Here is a 22969-nt window from a genome sequence, read left to right on the forward strand (position 1 = left end):
TCCAGTCCTGCTGGCTCTGTGTCAGCAGGGAGCTCCCCCATGGCAGGGAAATTCTTAGCTGAGCACAAGAAGGAGCTTTCCAGATCCTTTCTACTAGAAAGCTAACCAGGACCGTACATTTTTTAGGCTCTGGATATTTATGTGTTTGTTTATTTTAAATAAGAAATATCACTTTACCCCTCCCATCCATCTTTTTTTCCCAAATGCTTTATAGATGTGGAAGTTGTAAATTGTTGTATTTATAAGTAATAATATTTGGTTATGATGGTAAGTTTATGAGAAAAGATTGACTTTTTGCCCCTCAAGAGTCTGATGGACTTTGAAAAATCTTAGTGTGATGGTTTGTAGCAGGAAGACAGGAAACTTTTGGCTTAGGAATCAAATTTGGCTGAATTGTAGGGCTTCTGTAGCCAAAGTTATGAAAAAAATGACCTTTTACTGAATGGAACATTTATCTGTTTTGTTTCTGTGAAACTATTTTTATGAGAATATTTTAGTTATATGCTCCTTTTCCTGATAAATGTAAGTTTAAAATAGTTGCTGTAGAGTAAAAGTAATTGAAATTTAGAGCTTTTTTGAGATAACACTTCCAGTGTGAGGTTGGGGCCTATGAGATTAAGAGCCAAAATCCCACAAAATTAAAAAACATTGTAAAAGGTAGAATTTCATGGTGGCTAACTTAAAAATAGCACTTTTTTGCCATTGAAAACAAAATCAGAAAAAAATATGCTCTCACTAATTGTGTATAGCAGTCTGCAACAGGGCATTGTTTCAGCATGCATACAATATTTTTTTTAAGAAAACCATCATACACATACACAATAGTTAGGGAAAATACCAGTTCAAGACAATTCAGCCAGATGTGCAGTGCTAACCAGTTGCAGCAGTGCAATAACATTCAAATAACAAGATGGAAAATGTAGAATGCGATCTTTAAAAAGAATCCATTTTTCTCCTCCAAACAGGATACCAGTCTAAGGCTGTGTTGGCATCACTCAAAGAGCAGCAAAGCTCAGTAGTAGTAGTAGTTCTTGATTTTAAAATTATTTTTATTTCACTGTTACGAAATCAACCTTTTGTATAACTTTTGATCAGGAGAGGATACTTTCTGTAAAGGAAACACAATAATGCTCTAAACTGTCCCAGCTTTGTGTTTTGTGGTAGAAATTACTGAGTACAGAAAATAACTTCTGACTGAGTAACTAGATTTACTTCAAAGATGTGATGATAATTTTGTTGTCCAAATGTTAGATCTTGTGAAAATAAGGTCTGTTCAGCCACCTTAACATTTTTTGTGTTACATCAAGGCTGGGTATCTGTGCACATACTTATTGGGAAGAAGAGATCAAAATTGAATAGAGTTTATCTAATTTAATGTGAAATGTTGAGCAGGGGAAGCAGAATCATATTTGGCTTTATCTAGATTGAGAAAAAGCTAAGTCAGACAGTAAATAAAGGACTTAAACCTAACCTGTAGTGGCACAGTGTCCATTGGTTTCACTTTTCCCAAACTATGGCTCAGATGAATTTGAGTGTGTTAAACATTTTTAAACAGTATTTCAACAGTTACTGTACCTGCTACTGTCACTGGTTTCAGTGGGAGAATAGACAGAGCATCTGGAATCCTTTCTACTTGGTTTCTGAATCCTCTGTATAATAAGGAAAGTGATTGAGTTGAGCCCTTTACCACTTCTAATCCATAGCCCTCTGGCAAGAAAACCTGTGAGTATCCATACTAGTAGTGTGACTGAAATTAGTAAATTGTGTTGATAATATTCCTTAGGATTGGATTATAATTTATTTTATTTAAAAAATATTTCTTTTTATAATTTATTTTATTGAGCGGTCAAAAATCTTTGATAGATGCATGCTCCGGTTAATTGTATGAGAAACCAAATTGTTTACACAAAAAATGGCACATAGATACTGTATTTTAAAGTACTGTTAATACAGAGAAATGCTAAAGTTCCTTTCTCCCTGTGGAATTGAAAAACAGGGTTCTTGTTAAGCTTGACTATGTGTTTGTAATCAAGGGGAAACAGGGTACTTTAGAGCAGTGGTAATCAAAGGCCATAATCTCTCATCAACCTAATTGATAACCTTCTATTTGAGCATGTTAGGGGGCAGACAAAGTCAGGCTAAGATTGCTGTGCTTATGAAGACATCCAGATACTATCTGACAAATATATTCCCATTCTGGAAAAAGGGAAGCATAATTACCTTGCAAAACATATATGAAGTTCAGCTAATTGGGATTTTATGTGCAAACTGGAAGCAGATGGTAACATTCAGCAACCTATTCCTGGTCAAGATGAGATATGAAAAAATAAAGGGATTCCTGGTGGTAAAAATAACCTCACAAATTTGAGTATCATTTTATACCTTACTAAATGAAACATAGTACCTTCTATTTCAGAAGTTATTTTTATATCTATATACATATATATAAAATATGAACAGATTGGAAAAAAAATGACAGTCTAACTAAAGTCAAAATATATGATGGAGAATGTTTTCTTCTTACTGTAAAACATTAATCTTTATCTGTAAATTTTTATTCTGAATTTTCAGTCTTGTGTATTGTGAACCAAACTTTGTAGAATTTAATAGAAAATCTACACTACATTTGCCATTAAATTACCAACATTATTTGATGTAAAGGAAAGCAGCAGACTGAGTCTGACTTTTCAGATTAACTTGCTGAAATGTTAAGGAATGTTCATTAGGGGACCATTACTCTATTTCCATAGAGGAAGTAAATATATGCACAGCACTTTTGACTGAATTGATATTTAAATACTCCAGTTACTTAAATTTGCATGATGAAGGGAATTCTGGAGCACTAAAAATGATACTGCTAAAAATAACTTACATTAACAAATTACTTTTCTTCATAGAGCTTCCGTTCATGAACAATAAAATTTAAAACAAGAAGAAAACTAGGGTTTTTTATTTTAAAGATTCGTTACCATTACTACTACACTGTGGGATATAGAAAATCTAGCCCACATAACTTGGGACAAAATGAACTACATTAAACCACTAAGGCAGATGTAATTTAATACTATCATTTTATGGAGAAGATTGCTTTATTTTGGCTGCTGTCATTCTGGATTTGTGTATATCAAATTTCTGTGTAATGTAGGGTGAGCTGTTCCAAAAAAATACTAAGCAACACTAATTCTGTTTTACTAACAAATATTTGCCTGTCTCCTACTCACTAATTATCTTACTCTTTTAAGGGGTTTACTCTTACACAAGTTTACTTCTTTGAAGGGCTGTGGGAGATTGAAAGGGATTGATCACTGATTTGGAACATATTAACAGTGACAGATATATAGGGACAAATTCTGTCACAGTTTACACACTGTCCAGACCCATTATTGCATGAGTCAAAATCAGAGAAGTTGGCCCTTGGCCTTTTTATGAGCAAGAGGACTACTAAAGGTGAAACTCCCTTATCTGTCCTCACTCAGATAATTCTTTATTTTTCTATTTTTAGGATTTTTTTTTTGTTATAATTAAGTGATCATCTGTTCACTGTCATTATTCCTAGGATATCTCAATACCTTTCTGCATTTAGGTCTCCATGCTCATTATCAGTAACATCAAACTGATAGAAAGTAAAATAAATGATGGGGCAACAGAGAATCAAGTGAGTTGTATGGGGTGGGTTATAATCTATCAGTTCTTTGACTTGAAAGACCAAAAAGACTCAGCTGTAAATCTAAACCTGAATTTGAAGTGTTTCATATTGAAATACAAGCAGAGAAAAGCACATATTAGTGAAAAGTATCATTTTACTGAAAACTCACTTTTCCCATTAAAAATCCGAAACAAGGTAACATGATGCAGAGCTACTGATGACTTCTTATTACAAGAAATCTCTCCATCTAGAGTAACTACACATAAGGCAACTAATAATAAAAAATCACAACCTTTCTTTGTCAGACTAAATTATATCTCCACTGATATGATTTCCCAGATTAGACTTTCTGCATGCTGGATAGGAAATCTTATGACTCAAAGATAAAACGGATTTAAGTGGTTGTAATTTCTTTCTTCGTAACCCAAGACTGACTTGCTCCTTATCAGGGAGAACCTTAAATTGTTTCAAACAAAAAGCAGGGGTAGTTAGTAGAGTCTTAGATCAAAAGCTAGCCTAGGTCTGCACAGGGGGGCAGTTGCCTGCTAAACAAATTAGTGTTACCTTCTGCAGTGGGATACATTCTGGACAGACTTAAGAATTAAGCTTCTCAAATGAACAACCTAAAAAAATACATTTTGAAAACTGTTAGTTTTAGATATTTCCTAATGCTCCAACTAACATGGTCTAAAACCTGAGAGCAGCTTCCTTAAGAAATTAATTTACATAAATTTCTTAAGGCTTAATTGTTTGTTAGTGAATTGTATGTACTGAGAGTCTTCTCCTAGTGATGTGGCTTTATATTGTTTTAATTATGGATATTCTAATTTATTATGTTGTATCTTTTTTGTTGGATAAACAGCAAAAACCCCTATGTTAATATATCATGAAACTCATTGACTCTAAACATCTCCCATGGAAGCACAGCCAACCTGGCATGTGTACTTGCCAACAGCTATAAAAGCAGTGATTGCATGGATGATATTTGGTCTAGCATTCAAAAGCTGCAATATTTAGTGTTTCTTGACAGATCACCAGGGAGACTTCAAGGTTTTACTCACCTGCCAGCTACTGCTGCTGCCATGTTACTCTCATCCCTCCCACATGTTCAGAGGCTGAACAGAGTCAGTGTGTGAAGCAGTTCAGGGTACTGCTAGAATAACTGCAGTATTTTCATTTTCCATCCCAGCTACCCCACTCACCCACTCCCTGCAGTCAGCAGAAGGGAAGGGTTTGCTTCAGCTGTGTCACTGCCAGGTTTAAACAAAGGGACTTAGCTCAGGAGGGCAGATGTGGTCACATAATCCTCCTTGTTGTCTCTGGTACTCCAACCTCAGGGAAGGAGGCAGCATAGTGGTGCTGAACTGCTTGAGGTTGCATTACAATGTGCTTATGTTAACACTAATTAACACACATTTTATGTGACTCATTTGTCACATTAAAATTGAAAATTGATACAGTGACATTTTCCCTAAGGTGTCTAAGAAAGGCTGTAAGTCTGTCTTGCTCCTTTCTTACTAACCAAGATAGTTAAACTGAAAAAGATTTAGGAAAAAGCCACATGGAACAATTAAGGGTACAGAGTGACCACCATAAAAGCATGCTAGAACTCTGGAAAAAAACACTTAAAGGAAGAAGGGTCAGAGATCCATCAAATGATGAATGTAATTGATGGAGTGGGTGGGAATCATTGTTTGTTGCTCCCTCAAGTGTTTAGAGCCAGCAGGTATGAAATAAAGTTAATCAGGTACCCATTAATGATTAACAATTGGAGACAGTTCTTCACCTGAGAAGGTGTAGAGGTCCTTGTTCCTGGATGATCTACATATTAAAGTTATGCATGAGTTAAAAGGGAGTCTGGGTAAATTCACATGTAAGAAATCTATTATTGGTACCTAAGGGTGAAGAACTGACATTCAGCCTACAGAACCTCCACAGAGGTTGCTTTTATCTACATATAGTCTGTATTTTTATTCTGACTCAAGCCTTTTAATTAATTTTATCTAGCTGACAGGCCCTTACTTATGGCCACATGCTCAGGCACATGATGGGATTCTGGGGCTTGCCCTGGGCAGGGCCAGGAGAGGGACTTGAAGATCCTTGGGGGGTTCCTTCCACATCACGATACTCTGTGATTATATGCCCTTCCCTTCTTGGCTAGGTTGTTGGGTTCTTTGGGGTTTTTTTTTTGCAGGGGGATGAGATCAAAGGAAACATCTCATGATATTTAAGCTTTCTGAATTACTATATTAAATATATCATTTTGTTTGTTTAATAGTGTAGATTAGGACTTACTGTCTGCATGGTACAGTTTACTTGGTCTAGTTAGTCTGGTTGGAACAACTTCCTGAAACAATAATACAGAAATTCAGAGGGCAGTAATATATGTAGACCTCACAATAGGTGAGCTAAGGAAATTTTTAATTTATCGAAGTAGTTTTTTTTGCAGAGTCATAATGTTACTATTCAGGCCCATTTAAACTATGATTTTATTATCTCTCTGTTCCACTTCTCATTACCATCATTATTAATAAGATTTTAAATCTACCCTGAAACTGTTTCTATGAGACTATATTCCTTACAGAATAAGCCACAATGTTGGAAATAGGGAGGTTTTTGAATTCTCATTTTAGCTTTGTGACTGATTCACATGACTTTGAACAAATCTTGTAAGTATCTGTGCTGTCTCTAAGTTGAATATAACAACAGCCTTATAGGAATGCTTTTAAAGTAAACTATGTAAAATTCTATGAAGATTTAAATTGTGATTTACTAGTATTTTTGAAATACTGTTTTAGGTATGGAAAAGCATGCTAATGAACCTTGAGTGCATAGAACAAACTATGTTTTGTGGCTGGCTCAAAGTGGTCTGTCATATGAATCAGAATGTGTAGGATGCAAGTGGAGTCTGTGCAGATGGGGTTTATTTGTTCTCATGGTGCCTTATGAGGAACAAATACCTGCCTTCACTGAGTTCAGTGAGAAATCCTGTTATAGGACTTGTACAGAACTCAATAGGCTAACACTGTTTCTTTTATGCATGTAACAATTGTATCTGGAACTCTACCAAGGAGTGTCAGGCCCCCTCTAACCTACCAGCCTGACAGATGATGCTGTGGTGCAGCCTGGGTGCAGTTCCCCTAAAGGTGACTGTGAGAATGCTCTGAGTTACTTCTCTGCAGGAACTGCAGTGCATCCAGAAGGAAGTTCTGTGCCCAGGTATTGTTCAGGCAGACATTTGAGATGTTGCCAAGTTGTGCAGTGAAATCTGGGATCTGAGAAGCTCTGTATTTTTACAGGTCAGATATACACTGAAAAGATATAAATAGCAGATGATCCAAACAGCCCCTGCCCTAAAGAGTTTCTGGGTGTTGCAAGTTGAATGGAAACAAGGCATTGCTCTGAGATAGGCAAAAGCTATTTCCTTTTATTACATGGCTCTCACAGACTTTTTTTCTTAGAGAGATTTTCCATGGAAGCCTAAACTCCAAGAACTGGTGTAGTTAAATGGGGATTTTTTCACTTTCTAGTAATGAAGTCACACATATTTATAGCATTATCATGCAAGAATCCCAAGTAGCAATTACTAGTTAGAAAGAGGAGGAAGATACTCCTCATTTTACTGAGGAAATAGAGCCGTGATGAATTAAAGAGACTTTCCCTGACTCACAAGAAACTTAATGTGGAGCTAGAAATTGAGCCCAGACCTCCTGAAATTCAGTTCACTGTTTCAGTCATATGACCATCCTTTTCCAAGTATCAAATATGTACACAAGGCTCTCCAGTTTAGTCTTCGCATTAGTTTCCAATGAAACTTTGCCCTTTCACTCATTTTAGCAAAAAGGCAAACATTTGCCCATTTGTCTCAATAGTAAGTAGAAACTGCTCTCCATACAGATGACAATTTCCTCTCCATTCACATGCTTCTCATCCTAGTATTAAAGCCAGCCTGTGTCAGCAAGGGCCCGTTTAAATTAGAAACCAAATAATATTTCAGGGATGCCTTGGGCTGTCTTGTGGAGAGGGTTCTTTGCAACCCTTGCCAGTTACTACTTGGTGGTCCTGCCAATCCTTGCTAAGTTTCAAAACAGAAGTTGCTCAAGCTGGAGCAGCGCTGCTTCCCCGGCATATGCAGCTGGACACTGGAGAGCCGCGACCCAGCGAGGCCGGCGCTCAACCAGGCACAGTTCACCAGACCTTGTAAAGGGACAGGGGAGTGGCACTGGCCTAATTGTTAACATTCCTCCTCTGCAAGACTTCTCCTGATACTCATTTAATAAGTCTAGGCTCATAAAGTCTAAACAATTTAGGCAATCAAGTGGTAGTTGATGTGTATGTGGAGATAGAGATGCTGCCAGACTAAGTTAAGAGTGAAATGCCTAATTTCTGACTTTGCCAAGCTTTATCTGGCAGTTGCAGATGAAGTAATAGCTTAGGCAGCTGTGCCCAAGAGCAGAATATATGTTGGGAGTACCTCAGGAGCTGTACTTCAGGCCAGGTTTGCACAGACACAGCTCCTACTTACTTGAGTGTGCATGGCCTGTCTGCCAGCGTGGTCTTCTCACACAGTGAGTAATACTCATAAGCTCCAGTCTGAAAGCTCCTGCCAGTGGCAACAAAAAGTAGGGATGTGGTATTGCTGTGTTCTCAGAGACAAAAGGTGGGTTCAGCAGAACTGGCTGAAACATGCAGGTATTCCCACCTCACAGCAACAGTTGTTTGTACATAGGCACACCTTCATATGTAGAAAGGAGTGAGCATCTAGAGACTCGTGTGTGGAGGCTGGTTATTTTCTGTAGAGCTGTTGCTGAGTATTTTAGCATTAAATGGGAAAAAGCATCATTGCCTTGATTAACATTTCATTCAGAATTATTTTCAGCTCATAGTGGAGCATGGGGATATGGTAACTAGTTGTTAAACTTTCATTGATGAAGAGATCTGAGGTTCAAACTGGGAATGGGACGTGAGTAAACATGGGACAGGGAGGAAAAATGACTTTTCATGAACCTGGGAAATGGTTTTTGTTAAAAAGAAAGAGCACCATAAGGCATGAAGTTTCTATAGTTCTCAAGAAAAATAAAAGAAACATTGTTTCAGCTCACCTTTAAAATACACAAAAGAAAGGCTGTGCCAAAGAGGAGAATATTTTTATGATTGTACTTTCAATGTGCTCTTGTCAATGGTCTTTTTCTTCTGAGAAGTCGTTTACCATGTTTGATTCAAAGAGATCCACTCTGCATAGTTTTGGAGTAACTTTGTTAATGTTTTTTTGATAATTTCTACTTATCAGCCTAAGGCTTATTGGCCATAACTGCATTGTGGGCTGAGTAAATTGGTTGTTAGTGCACTTGCAAACAGTTCAGCCTGATTACATTCATCTAAGCACCAATTTTACAGCTGTGTCAGTGGGGCCATTAGAGGACTTGAGTGAGCAAGCAAGCAAGCAGGCATCCTGCACATACCTCTCTCTGCATCGTGATTTACTGCCTCTATCTGCTGCCTTTTACAGCTGTGTGCTGGCTAGTGTCCCTGTCTTGCTGCTTAGCTTTTTTCAGTCCTGTAATGCTACATCCTTACTGTGGAATCTGAATCTGACTTTGCCACTGCAAAACGGCCTGTGGCTTTTCTAAAATTCTTTTCCCATCTTGCATGTGGTTACTTTGTGCTTAGAAAAACAAACAGGTAGAGGTCATAATAGGTGGACACAAATGCTTTCCTTTTAACCCACTTCTTTTTGACTACTCTGTGTTCTTTGACCATTTTCCAAGACTTCTCTTGTGTTTTGTTTTGACTTAACCCGATAGCTGAAAGCTTTACTGTTAATTATTGGCAGTTGTGACTGATATTCCACCCTCCCATAGTATCCTCTGACCTGCAGGTATTAGAATGCACAAAGATATGCTTAAAATGTCACAAAGGAATGCATATCACATATAGTTACAAATTAGTTCAGATAAGCAGAGTACAGTATCTCAAGGACACACAACAAGCATCACTGACTTAAATATCTGCAGTGAGAAACAGTTTTGGAGTAATTTCTGATTTTGGAGTCAGTACCTTAAAACAATATGGAGTAATAACTTGATTTTTTTTTTGCTGAGATTCACATGTGGATTGATTAATCTAATTAAATCAACAAAGCACTGGCTAGTGGGATGGAAGGATTTGAAGTGCACAAGGAAGGTGGGAGGAAGACAGCTACAAAAGTTAAGTGTCTAAACAAGGATATCTGAAAAGCATTTGGTGGGTCCTCTGGAGGCTGAATAGTTGGTTCTTTTTTGCTTCAGAACAAAAGGGAAAAGTGGCCATGTGGCATCATGATTGATAGCAGCTTATGTTCTTTGACTTGTAAGAGATAATAGTTTCAGAACTCTGACATTGTTTCCTTTGTTTTCTCACTAATTAAAATGTAAACAGAATAAAAGTATCATCCTTAACTGTGGCTGAAGGTTCACATTTTTCCAGGTGGAACTTGCAGAAATTTGCACCAAGAGCGAACGTTATATTGGCACAGAAGGTGGAGGAATGGACCAGTCAATCTCTTTTCTGGCAGAAGAAGGAACTGTATGTGTACTTTTGTAATCTAAACTAACAATGTAATATTAATTTATATAAGCAAAAAAAATACCTTCATTAGTATCCTGAAGAAAGACAAAACTAGAAACTGGAATACCCTAATAAGCAGTATAAGCACCATTGGTATACAAATGGATCAGGAATTAAACTTACAAACTTGGGTAGAATCAAGTATGACAAGTTTGAATGAATATGATGAAGAAAATCAGAAATGGCAAGGAGGAAGGAAAATATGTTGGAAAATATGTACTCTAGAAAAGCACCAGGTTCCACTATTTGGCTAATTCTTGCTGAACTTAGAATGTTTCCCATATAATGAAATCTGAATGGTCGGCATGCCTTGTATTCAGTGCAAATGGGATAATTATTACAAAAATGCTTTCTTGAAACTTCTTATAACCAAACAGTTCTAGGAAGTTTTGCCAGGTTCAGTTACAAAGACAATGGAGACTTTTTTTTTCACTAGTTTTGCTAATTCCAGACAATTCTGTGGCTGGATTTTGATGTAGAAGGCATGTAGCAGTCTTAAACGTGGTGACAGAAGGTGAACTAACTGTGATAAACAGGACCTGCCAAGTTATGAGTGAGTGCTTGCACTGGAATTTACAGTGGTTCATCTGCTGTCTCAGAAGGTGCAACTGTTCAAACCTCAGACCTGTCAAAATACTTTTATTGGAATTAATGTGGTGTTTCATAACAACCTTTACTTTCATTATGATTGTGGGATTATATCTCTACAGCTTTTGTTCCTTAATGACATGTCTTGGATGGGCTTACACAGAAACAAAACCTATTTCCTAGAATCACACCAAACATTTAATGCCATCATGAGACACACATTTTTTTTTAATTTCACATCACCTGTACCTACTCTACACCTTTCCTTCATGTTTTTACTGTTAGTAGTAAAAACACAGCAACATAAATAATGAAAGAAGGAAGCAGCATATTTTCCTGCCATACACAGAGATGATTTTTTAAGTGGAAGCTTTTCTGATATATAGCAGTGGTGACCAAAAAGACAAAGAAAATGTTAGAAAGGATGAGGAAAGAATTGTGAACAAACCAGAAAATATCCTTGCTTCAGTGTACTTGCAGCTGAATGCAGCTTTAGCCTCCCATCTTAAAAAAACCAAGAAAAGTACAGTAAAGGACACTGAGGTTTAAAATATGTGCATTGACTGAACAATTTAAAACTTTTCAGCTTGGAAAAGAAGAAGCTTTGAGGGTGATACTTTGAAGTTTGTAAATTCCCTAAACAAGTAAAGAGAAGGTAAATGGAGGATTCAATGTTTTTCATAACTGAAGAACTAATAGAAACACAATGACATTAGCAAGCAGCTTGTAAAAAAACAAACAAGGAAGTTTGGGTTTTTTTCCAAAACATTCATTGTTAAATTGAGAAATACCATACATTGTGGAAGGCAGAAGTTTTAAAAGAATTCAAAAAAGACTTTTTGTGGATACACTAAGAGAGTGTTAAACTATATGTAGCTATTTAATAGTCAGATATTTCTTTCAGCGTAAGTATAACCATTGTAATCTTTGCTTATGAGAATCTGGAAAAACATACCCATAGAAAAGATTGCTTTGTATATGTTCTATTTTTATATTCAACCTAAATAGCCATTTATGGCTACTGTCAGAATCGGGACACTAGACCAGTTTAGTGATACATTCTGGTCTAATGTAGCAGATCTTAAAGGGTATATTTAAATGTAAGCAAGTCTGTCTGTCTAGATAGTAATTCTGTGATGGGGTCCAGAATCTCAATGGCAGGGAGTAACACATATGCTGTACATAATGTACAATCAGATTTGTCATTGTTTATTTAGCACTCTAGCTGCTCAAGGGACTCTCTAGGGGTGAACAATGCCAAAACCAGTAAGATGTCCCTGCTTGCACAGTTACAGTCTATTCTAAGAAGCCAAAACAGGGCACATGATTTACAACTTATCCCAGTGAAAAACCAGATGTGAATTTAATCTCTTGATTACATTACATCCTGAATTATTTAATTAATGGATGCCTAACTTATTCCATGAAAAGGTCACAAATGTTGGGAACATCTTACGCAGCTTGTGTTAGCATGTGTGAGGCAAGGCAGTCTCATGTCAGAAAGGAGGAAACAGTAACTACATTCTTACACATAGTTTTATTTAGTTTCTTGGTTGGATTGTTTGTATGTACCATGATCACTGCCTCAAATCAGTCCTAAGATGTTGGTACCATACTGTACCTCCAGTACTAATCTCGCTGTAGTGCAAAACAAGAGGACGGAGGGGGAGATGGACATTGATGAAGGGGCAGGGAATGCAAAGCCCCTTGTTTCTAGTGGCATGCACATTAGCTTCAGCCAGGCCTGGTACTTCTCTGCAGATCAAAGTGAAACTGTTGTCTTAAACAGGCAAGAAAAATAGTTCGGGTGGGGTTCTGTTAAAAAGTCAAAAGACTTAATGGAAACATTTTAAAATCCAGCTACAGGGAAGGGTTTGAAATGTATGTGTAACTTGACCAATGAGGTTAAACCTCTTTTCTTGCTGTTTCATGTCAGTTTTCTTTCCTTAACTGTGCCTGGATTTTCAAGAGAAAAAACACGCAAATTTGCATTTGATTTATAGAACTAAGTGCACTGTTAGCTAGTAGTAAATTAAAACTAACCATTCATTTTTCTTTCAATAGGCCAAGTTGATAGAGTTCAGTCCACTGAGGGCAACTGATGTTAGACTTCCAAGTGGAGCAACGTTTGTTATTGCTAACAGTTGTGTTGAAATGAATAAAGCAGCAACTTCTCATTACAATATTAGGGTAATGGAGTGTCGGCTGGCTACAAAGGTAACACATGGCTTATGTCAAACTCTAATGAAACCTTCATCTAAATATGTGCTTTTTTCCACTTCTGACCAGTTGTGTCTTTAACACCTGGCTAGGTGCTACTCTTAGTACAATTTTTCTTTCCAGAACCAGACACCTCCATATGCAAGAACAGAACTCCTGCTGAGCTTAATGGAAGTGCAAGGACTGTGTCCTTATATAGAAGATTATGTGATTTAGTTCTATTAAATTTATTTTTTATTATATTTCAGTGGAGGAAATAAGTCTATTTTTGAGAAAAAAAATATTCCCAGTTAATAAGATAGGCTGTTTCTAATTAAAGCTGAATAATGACAAATAATGGAAAGCAACCAGTATGGTCACATGTTTATATGTATATATGGCAATAGATGTGTATTTTCTAGGATTTAGAGAGTATCCAAGCTACTAGTTGAAGGCCTGGAAGTAATATTAGAAATACTGAATAGCAGCATGTATCTCAGTGTAAAGTTTAAAAACAGGCTTGAATGAAACCCCAACATTTAGGGTGTACTTCCAGTTTACAGCTTGAAATTATCTCTAAAATGTATGGAAATTGAACAGGGGAAATCTAAGTTCTGCTTTAATACTGGATTTTTTATGTTCAGGAGGATGTAGATGTAGGGTTTGATTAGAGTTCTTTATGAGAAGATAGTTCATTTTTCTTTGATAAGAGTAAATGAGGTGCTGTGGGAAAGAACAGAATGTGGGTCACAAAGTGTAGAAGAAAGCTTTGAAAATGCAATGTGGAACTCCTTGCTACAGAACAAATATTAGACAAATATCTGATCAATATTCAAAAGTACTTTGAACATCTGTTGGCATCTTAATTCCATTAAAAATAACTTTTTACAAGTTCTAGTTAGTGCTAAAAAAATAGTTGAGGATCTGATCAGACACTGACAAAATGTATTATAAAATAATGTGCTGAGATATTTTTAAGGAAGGAAGCTGGACTTCAGATGATTTTTTAAACGGGCTTTAAACTCAAGTATAAAAGGAATAGTTGCATTTCAGTTGTATCTAAGACATGGTAAAAAAATACCACCAATGACCACAGTTAAAGCTGTTGTCACTGAAGTTAGTAAGAAGATTTTTAAGCCATTAAGAAAATAAAGATAAGAACTGTCTATTTGTTAGTTCTGTTATCACTGATAAATCTCTAATTTGGGATTGCTAATTGACAAAATACATGTTTTTAAGAGGAGCTTATTTTGTAAATTCTTTTTTTCTTGCATAAGAAATAGAGAGCCTTCACAGATAATCAGTACTAAAAGGCACTGTACAATGAGTGCATTAAGCTGTGAGAGCTTTTGAAGTTATTGTTCCATACACCAGACTTTACTTTCAGACTGTGAATTGAATCACAGTTTTCTAATTTGCTTTAAATTATTAGTCCTGTACAGTATACTGAAGTGGTAGTAAGGAAACATCTTTTCTTTTACATTCCTGTTAGCTATGATGCAATCTCTAAAAATGTACTTTTAGCAGATGCTCGATTGTAAAGAGACTAACAAAATACACCTGTCTGTTTTTAAACATATGCTACCCAGATGGAAAGCTGCACACACTATAAAAACACATTGAGCCAGGAAAAGACTGTCTTTAGGAAGAGGTCACAGTGGGGTGAAGGAGGGCAGGTATATAAGTGGAAACAGGGAAGTCTTTTAAGCACTATTAAACTAATGGAACTATGAACTAACGTGCTGGGCCTTGCAATAACGCTTTATAAGAAATTATCATTGTAAGTGTCTTAGGATAGGCTTCTTTTCCCCTTTTCTGCTTTAGATGATTCTAAAATTTCATACTCCTTTTACTGTGTAGGTAAAGATGCCTACAAAACATATCCCTGCTAGCATTAGTGTAGAACATTTTGCTAGAGTTCTTGATCATCCTGATAAATTATCTTTCTTAGATTCTGTTTCCTTGCCTTTCCTCTAGAGAATCATTCTTTTGCCTATATCTCTTTCTCTATTCTTGCAGCAGCCTCTGAGTGCTCTCCTGCACTCTGTCACAGTGAGTTTCCAGTTTTCTGTTCTGCAGAGCACTCGCGGTTCCGCAGGGAGCTGACCTGTCCCTACTGCTCTGAGCTCCCCCTGCTTCAGCCTCAGCGTGGTGTGGGGCCAGCAGTGTCTGCAGCTGCAGAGCCACCAGCAGCTCCTGAGCACAGTGCTCAGATGGCATTATAGAAATGTTATGTGTAAGGAAGTGATGCTGCTATAAAAGTATTCCTGGACTTACTCCTAGTCTGACTTTCTGATATTTATATTTGCCCCATCATTTACCAAGTATGTTTTCCTCTCAATTACTTACAGTTCTCCAGTATGCCTATGTTGAACAATAAAGAACAATAAAGCCCAAAGATTCTATATCCTGGCAGTTAAGAGCTGTTTGATGTCCATATCTTTAATCAATTTAGCCAGAGATAATCAAGAAAATATCCAACTGTGGGAGAAGTATTGGAATTAGTTTTTGTACATTAAAGAGGTGGAATTTTTTTCCTGTTTCTGTTCCATGACCATTACAATTCGAGCTGCTGCAGCTAGACTGTTTTCAAAAACCATTTCTGTTTGCCCATAATATTTTTCCCAGTGCTGTTAGAATCAAAACTTTGCTAGAAGCAGGATAGACCTTTCCAGCAAAGCCATGCCTGCTGGCCTAACGGGGTCAGTTGCCATTTGGAACATTTGACCTGTAAAACCCCAGTGTAGTTGGCATGCCCGAAATACAGCATCTCCCTTGAAGTAAGGGGAACAGATGTGACAATGCATGTGGCATATTTTTGCAGGGGATTATTTATTAAAAAAGGAAGTAGAAAAAATGTTGTTGCCTTTTAGAATATTATTGTTCGTAAATTCTATCTAACTCCTCATAATAAAGTCCAGGGGATGCTGAATATTGGGATTAAAGTATGAGGAAAATAATTTCCATTCATTTAGCACCTTGAAGAAGATCTATATGCACCAACATACAATATATTTAAGTTAAATGAAGCAGTAACTTTTATTCTAACATAAGTAAGCTAAAATACAAATTATATAAAGGCTGTAGAGTTCTAGGTATTCAGAGCCTTTAAAAAGGAGGCCAGAAGTGACTTAACCAGTCTTTTACAGAAAAAATTGTCTCATACTGATTTCTGCATTAGGCACTAAACAGTTCTGCTTCTTTCTCTACCACTGAACATATAAAATTGTATTTTAAATGGAAACAAAGTTATATGATTAGGATTTTGTTTGTCTTTGCTGAGCCTCACATAAATCTCAGCAAGTCACTAGATGGCACCAAAAGTAGTTAATTTTTAGATACTGCAATAAAGCAAAACTGGAAGGGCCCCTGTAAAAAAAGCACTGTTGGGGGAGAGTAATAGATAGTTGGGCAGCAGATCTGGTTAAATTTCATGCTGTAACTTTGCACAAAACAAAGCAAATACTTTTCAGATATGTATGTAAATCGCATGATTTTTTTAACCCAGAAAATTAAATGGCTTAGCTGAATCAAGACAAATAATTTCAAACCAATCTCAGTCCAAATCAGTGCTTATTGAAAAGAATAAAACACACTGGGTGAAATCTTGGCCTTGTTCATAAAAGGTTTGAATGCTGATTTGTATAGAAAAAGGATTTCATTCCCTGGTCTTTCTGTATGGTTTTAAATTCTTTCCAGACATACAGCATGATCTAGAAGTTTTAAACTCAATTTAAATGGTGCAGCACTGGACATATATGATGTGCCTATGAACACAGTAAAATGATGTTTCTGTGTACCTGATAATCTTTGTTTTACTTTGTAGTCTGTTGAAATTACAGGTGGTATGTCAATGACCACTGACTATTCTTCTATAATTCATAACATCAAAATATTTCACCTTATGAGGAAAGCTGTTTTACCATTTTCATTAGACACATGGGAGCATCAATACATATTTCAACCTTCCAGAGAAAAGCATGTTGGACATTCTGCCTTTCAGGATTCTGGTGTGTTGTAGTACGACTGTCAACTGCCAAAACATCACAAAAGATACACAAAGCATGGTATCATTGCCAGGAGCGGGGAAAGCAGATGCATCTATAACTAAAGAATATCACAGCAACCATGCAGGAATGGAACAGATTCAGACCACTGCACCATTCCTGTAAAGGCTCAAAAGTTCCTTTAAATTGGATGTTAAAGAAGGTACTTAAATTTTACTTAAACTCCAGAGACTGACAAAGGTTATGGTTATTCTCCCCATAAATCTTATGACCACTTTCATATTTTTAGGGCTATTATGAGAAAAGGGTGTTATGACAACCTCAAATGTTCATCAGAAAATTCCAGGAGCATATTGGTAATGTCAAACTGAAATGTTAGAGCAAATACTAATAGTATGGAAATAAACTTTTTAAGGACTTTTACTGTTACAACATCATAGCACTTGTATAAACAGTTGTCCAGATCAGATTGTAAAAGGTTAGTAAGAGCTCGAAGTAACAAAGTCCATGGAAGAGGATAAATCACTGACCTGATGTCACGCAAATAATGCCAGTAGGGCTTTTACAGATAGTATCTGATTTGAGGGAAGAATACCTGTCATTCAAAGACCTTTAATAATAAATATAAGTATTGCTCTGTACTGATAAAAAGTAGGTTTTGATGATTCTCAATTAAGAAGTGAAAAGAGAAAATGGGCCTTAAAGATACTTATGCACAAATATTTTGTTTCTTTTTTTTTTTTTTTTAATTTTATTTTAGCTTCTCTCAAAGTCAAAAGGCTTGGAGTGGAGAAAAATGTTGAGACTCCATGATGTGCAAACCAAGCTAGGAGTTAGCCTAGAGGAAATGCTGACCATTGTCGAGGAGGTATTACATCCTGAGCCTTACAGCACAGAGGAAATTTGTAAATGCCTGGGAATTAGCCTGGAGGAGTTCCACTCTCAGATCCCTAGTCAAAACATGCAAGATGGTGAGCATATATGAAATGGTGGGGTTTACTGTACAATGTTTATATTATATAAAAATGTTACGCATTAATAAGTAGTGCAAGTGGAAGTCTTGCCAGAATACTTGGCTGGAATCTTGGTTGGGAAGTGAAAGAATTTATATCATCATCAATTGATATTTTCATTCTAACTTTTAACTTAAAATAGAGCAATCTTTGATTTTGATTGAACTGTTTCTAAAATGATGAAAATAGCAGATCACTTAACTAGTGTTTAAGACCAGCATAGATGGGCTTGTGCTTCTGTTCTTAACTGAAAAATACATGATCACTTCTAAAACAAGAACAGGGCAGCAAGTCTCAGTCTTTCCTGAGAAAGTTTCTGTCACTATTATTTTTTTTTTCCTTTTAGGAAGATGTTGGTGGAGATGAAAAATTTACTATCTAAAGTGTTTCCCATGTGTTATTGTTTAGATTATACAGTCAAGAGCATTGTAATACATAAAATGTATCCTGGATTCATATAGTAGGGTTGCTAATAATACCAAATAATAGAGTATTTATGAAATTATTTTTTTGCTTTCATAACAGGTTTCCAATAGAGATCAGAATCTTTCTGTAAGAAATACACAGAATCCTTCTTCCTTGTTTCCGTTCTGTAGCATTAATACCTGTATTCTTTCGGAGCAAAATTACATCCTTATCAGTCCTTCCCAAGACTGCTTTCAGGAATGTGTACATTGGATGTACACAGATCTGTAACATATCTATCTATACTGACACTTACCTAAATAATCTGTTCATCTGGAGTGATTATAAATTTTATATATTAACTATGGACCAGGTTGAATTTCCAACCTGTTCTGCACCCCAGAGGTATCAGACAGTATTAGACTATCTTATTGTCTAATTACACTGCCAGAAGATACCAGGATGGAATAAGATATCTTAAACCAGCTCTTTGTCTCCATACAAAGAGTTTTGATAACTTTGTATTGTGTGTACATGAGGAATATATGAACCATGTACCTGCACTGTGCAGCATTTTCCTGGGAAACTGCAAGGTTGTAAATCTTACACAGTCCCTGCACTCTCCCCTTCATGAAGCAATGCGAGACTATTAACTTACAGATGTTTACACTCCTTATAGGTATAAGGAGTGTAAACATCTGTAAGTTAATAGTTTATAAAACAAAATTCTATAGTTCTGCAAAATTGAGTTGCTTATACAGGTTATCTTGATTTTTTTTTCCAAAAAACAAAATTTAGACATAAAAGCCATAGAAGAAACTCAAAGGAAATTTTATACTGTAGCTCTGAATACCATTTGCAGATGTTTGCTGAACAGAGTCTCTTAAACTTGCATGACCATGATTTCATTTGATAAGACAAATTAAAAAGGATTATGCTGAAAGCCTTTTTGCTTTTTGTACAATAGAAAATTAAATAACAAATTTCTGTAAAACATATAGAAGAAACAAGGCAGACATAGAAAGAATCTAAATCTGCTGGGTTTGTTACACACTATACAGACTACACATTATGTTTGCTTTGGAACACCAGAGGCTGTTTGAAGAAAACATTTTTCTTACTTCCCCTCTACTTTCCCACTCTAATTTCAGGACAATGCCTGGCTTCTTCATGTGAGAGAGAAAACATACTGTCAAATAAGTAACCTCTTCAGAGGATTTCAGGTGTTGCTGAATTTCTTTGTTCAACATGTGGAACAAACCGTAACATTTAGGGGATCTTTCCATGCCCAGGGAGTGTTACAAATACTGTTTTATATTGCCATTGTCTCATGTTTAAGGATCTAAAAGTGCTCTGTACATACTAATTTAGCTTTAAGTCCAGCTTCCCCTCCTCTACTCCTCCAGTGACAGTACTGTATACTTGCATAAAGTTTTATCAGTGTGTAAGGATGACCAGATAAAAACTCCACATCTCATAGGAACATTCTATGGACTGGCTTTGCACAGCAGCTCTGCATCCCTTTTACAGCAAGTATTCAAGGATTTCTGCAGTTCTCCACTGTACAGCCCATTTGTTCCCCACGTTTGGAGAAGTACAGATGGTGTATATAGCCTCTCTGAACTTCTTGCAGTTGTTTCTTGGTCAATTCAAAATTCTGAGTTTAAAGCTCCCTTGCAAATGTTTACACATGGATTACACTTGTGGCTTCTGAACATCTCTAGAAAAATAATATTTATTACTTTCTAAGGTGCTCTGTGCCATAATTTTGGCTTGGACTCGACTGCTTTACATAACACATAGTGTGTGGTGATTGTGGGACATTAAGTATTTATAAGCTTCGCCACAAAAGGATATTCTCCTGTAAAACATTGTATTCCTTTAACCATGAAATGTTTTTTCTTCTTAAATGAAGTATTTTTAAACCCATTTTTCCTTTTCATATTAAAAAAATCGAATTCTGACATTTAAATCAGAGAATGAAAATGCCATGGGAGGAGTCTGTCTATTTGCTGTGTGGATTTGACTGTTTAACTCCTGTTTTTCTCCTGGAAAGAGAATTCTAAATCTGTGATGCAAATTCCACGGAGGTGCTTGAACAGCCATTCATGGGCATTGATGGTGATGTGAGTGCAGGAGCAGTTTCCACACTCCCTGCACTGATGGGTGTAGGTGAGGGGGTCTCGAGTGTTCTGTCAGGCAGCTCTGGGGTACACAAAGCTTTCTCTGTGCATCAGTAGATGTCCTGCATTACCAGAATTACACCTCCAAACTGACAGACTTCAGAACTCTGTCCAGTTTAGGGGTCCAGGTGCCTAGTTCAGCCTCAGCCTGATCCATGTCACGGAGAAATTCTGGGACATACCACAGAAATAGAGATGTGGCTGCTCCAGGCAGATCTCATACTTGGAGGATGGGAGCTTTTGGGGTGTGCCACAGGTTACGCACAGACACTGAATAGTCCAGGTTAGTTGCAAAAGCCTTGTAAAGCCATCATTCCTCTGGAGGAAAAATCACTTTAAACCAGTAGTTATCATAATCTCAAAACAGGTGTCTGCTAAATGTGTCACTGAATCCAGCGATGACTCGTCCCCTGGTTTATTTTCAGAAAGCTGGATTGCAAACAGTTACTTGAGCAGTCCCAGTAGAGTAACTGTTCCCCACTTCAAGTAGGGGGTTCACAATCTGGCTCAAATTAAAGCCATCTGGCAGTATTTTCTTATACACATTATGAGCCAGAAACCTTCACCCTCATCATGTTCAATCAGCAGGATGCCTAACAGAGAAGGGTACTATTCCACGTGAGTAATGGTGCTAGAAACTGTCCCCTACACAACTGCGTGTCCGTGAGTTTTTCCGGTTGTAAATTTCTGACAGTCCCATCAGCCATGTGCAGCTCATTAATCTCCAGTGAAATGTATCTTTAGAAGCTGCCAAAGCAACTAGAAAAAAATATATAGCCTGGAGAGGTTGGTCTTTAGCTAAAGGTCAGATAGAATTGTACAGGAAGCCTCTAAAGAAAGGAATCTGCTGAAGTTGAAGTTGTAACAAATAATAGGAGTTGCTGAGAAGCCACAACATTTACTTATACAGAAAAAAAAATTCCTTTAAATGGACTGGACAGGTTTGCACTATTTTTGTAAAGCTAAAATTAAAAATATGACCATACAGTTGAGAATCCACAGTAAACATTTTTGTTATATTTAGTTAACCCACAATTATTTGGGTCTAATAGCCCAGATTTTTGTCCGTTAAGGGATTTTAAAAGGATTTTGGACAAGTTTTCATTAACATTAGTCTGCTAGGTCACAGCAACTTGGAAGGTTCTTGCTGCAGTGCTATCTATTAGTGCCCCGGAAAATGGCACCATTCTTTCAAGGGTGTCTGGTGGTTTGTAAGTGAACTGAATTTACCTGTTCATGGGTGACCTGACAGAAATCTTCTGCAGGTGCTCAGGAGTTCAGAGAACTCAAAGTAAATTGAAGTGGGAGAAACCAGGCCTTCATTGTAGTTGAGTGGATTAGGAAAGTACATTTACATTTCTGGTCTAATTAATTACCTAATTCCATACATTGTAGTAGACTTGAGGATCCACGTGCTTTTAAGAATCTGGCATTAGTTCCCTAACTCTGCTTTTTATGCTCTCCTTTAAGTACCACAGAGAAGACCATATAACCCAGTTCTGTTCAATCCTGCAAGGATTTCTTAGAGGGCTTCGGTTTTTCCTCTTTCAGAGCACTCCAGCCTTGGCTCAGATATAAACTAATCAGGTGTGGGCCCTTTGGTTTTGTTTCTTTTAACCGTGACAGAGTATGGCTTAGGAAATCAGTGGAGCCAATATACAAGCTGTGATGTAGTAAGCAGATTCTAATATAGCTGTGACTTTTAGAAATATCATCTGTACTCTATCTTCAGTTAGGTGGAGAGGGTTTGTTTGGACTGCCCATCCAAACAGAAGAGATAGAAGAAGGTTTCCGTATTATCAGAGGCACTTAATGTTGAAAGCTGAAAATATGTGAATAATTTCATTATTTTAGAATAAGGCTTAAAGAGTACTGAGCTGTTTGTTGTCCTCAAGATAATCTTGCCTGAAAAGAAAACTGCCTGAGAAAAAAAGCAAGCTATAACAAAAATTTTTAAACACAAACATAATTTTTTTTGAAATAAAATGCTGCCTATAACAGACTACTAGCTAATGCCAACATCCCAGCCTTTAACCAATACTCATTTGGTAAACGTCTGCAAAGGAGTCTCCAAATAACACGCAGCCACTCTCTGCTGCCTGGAAGGAGCGTGTTCCCAGCCAGAGGAAGCTGTGTCAAGGTAGCAAATTTCCCCCTCCACCGAGAGGCTCTCCCAGAGCCAGCAGTGCCCAGGACACAGCTCAGGTCCCCTGGCTGGCAGCCAGAGCCCAGCGCCCATTGTGGTTGCCAATTCCTAACATGACGAGCACAACACAACCCCAGAGATTTTAAGGTAATCTGGCCAGTAGAGCATTGCTCTAC

General features: G+C 37.0%; 1 protein-coding gene across 3 annotated transcripts in view; it reads left to right on the top strand.

Annotated features, from left to right (window-relative positions):
• The window catches only part of GALK2 (galactokinase 2), a 46699-nt gene that overhangs the window by 14021 nt on the left and 9709 nt on the right, over positions 1–22969 (top strand). For 2 of the 3 annotated variants that reach the window (XM_085588287.1, XM_021537515.3), the window contains 3 exons: positions 10112–10210; positions 12905–13057; positions 17807–18017. In XM_085588287.1, coding sequence (XP_085444413.1) covers positions 10112–10210; positions 12905–13057; positions 17807–18017 — 463 coding nt within the window. Of the gene's footprint in view, positions 1–10111; positions 10211–12904; positions 13058–14628; positions 14716–17806; positions 18018–22969 lie in introns of all 3 variants that reach the window. The other variant, XM_085588288.1, reaches the window with a different exon arrangement.

This window comes from Lonchura striata, chromosome 10 (genome assembly GCF_050655825.1).
Source record: "Lonchura striata isolate lonStrDom1 chromosome 10, ASM5065582v1, whole genome shotgun sequence".
NCBI classification, from domain to species: domain Eukaryota; kingdom Metazoa; phylum Chordata; class Aves; order Passeriformes; family Estrildidae; genus Lonchura; species Lonchura striata.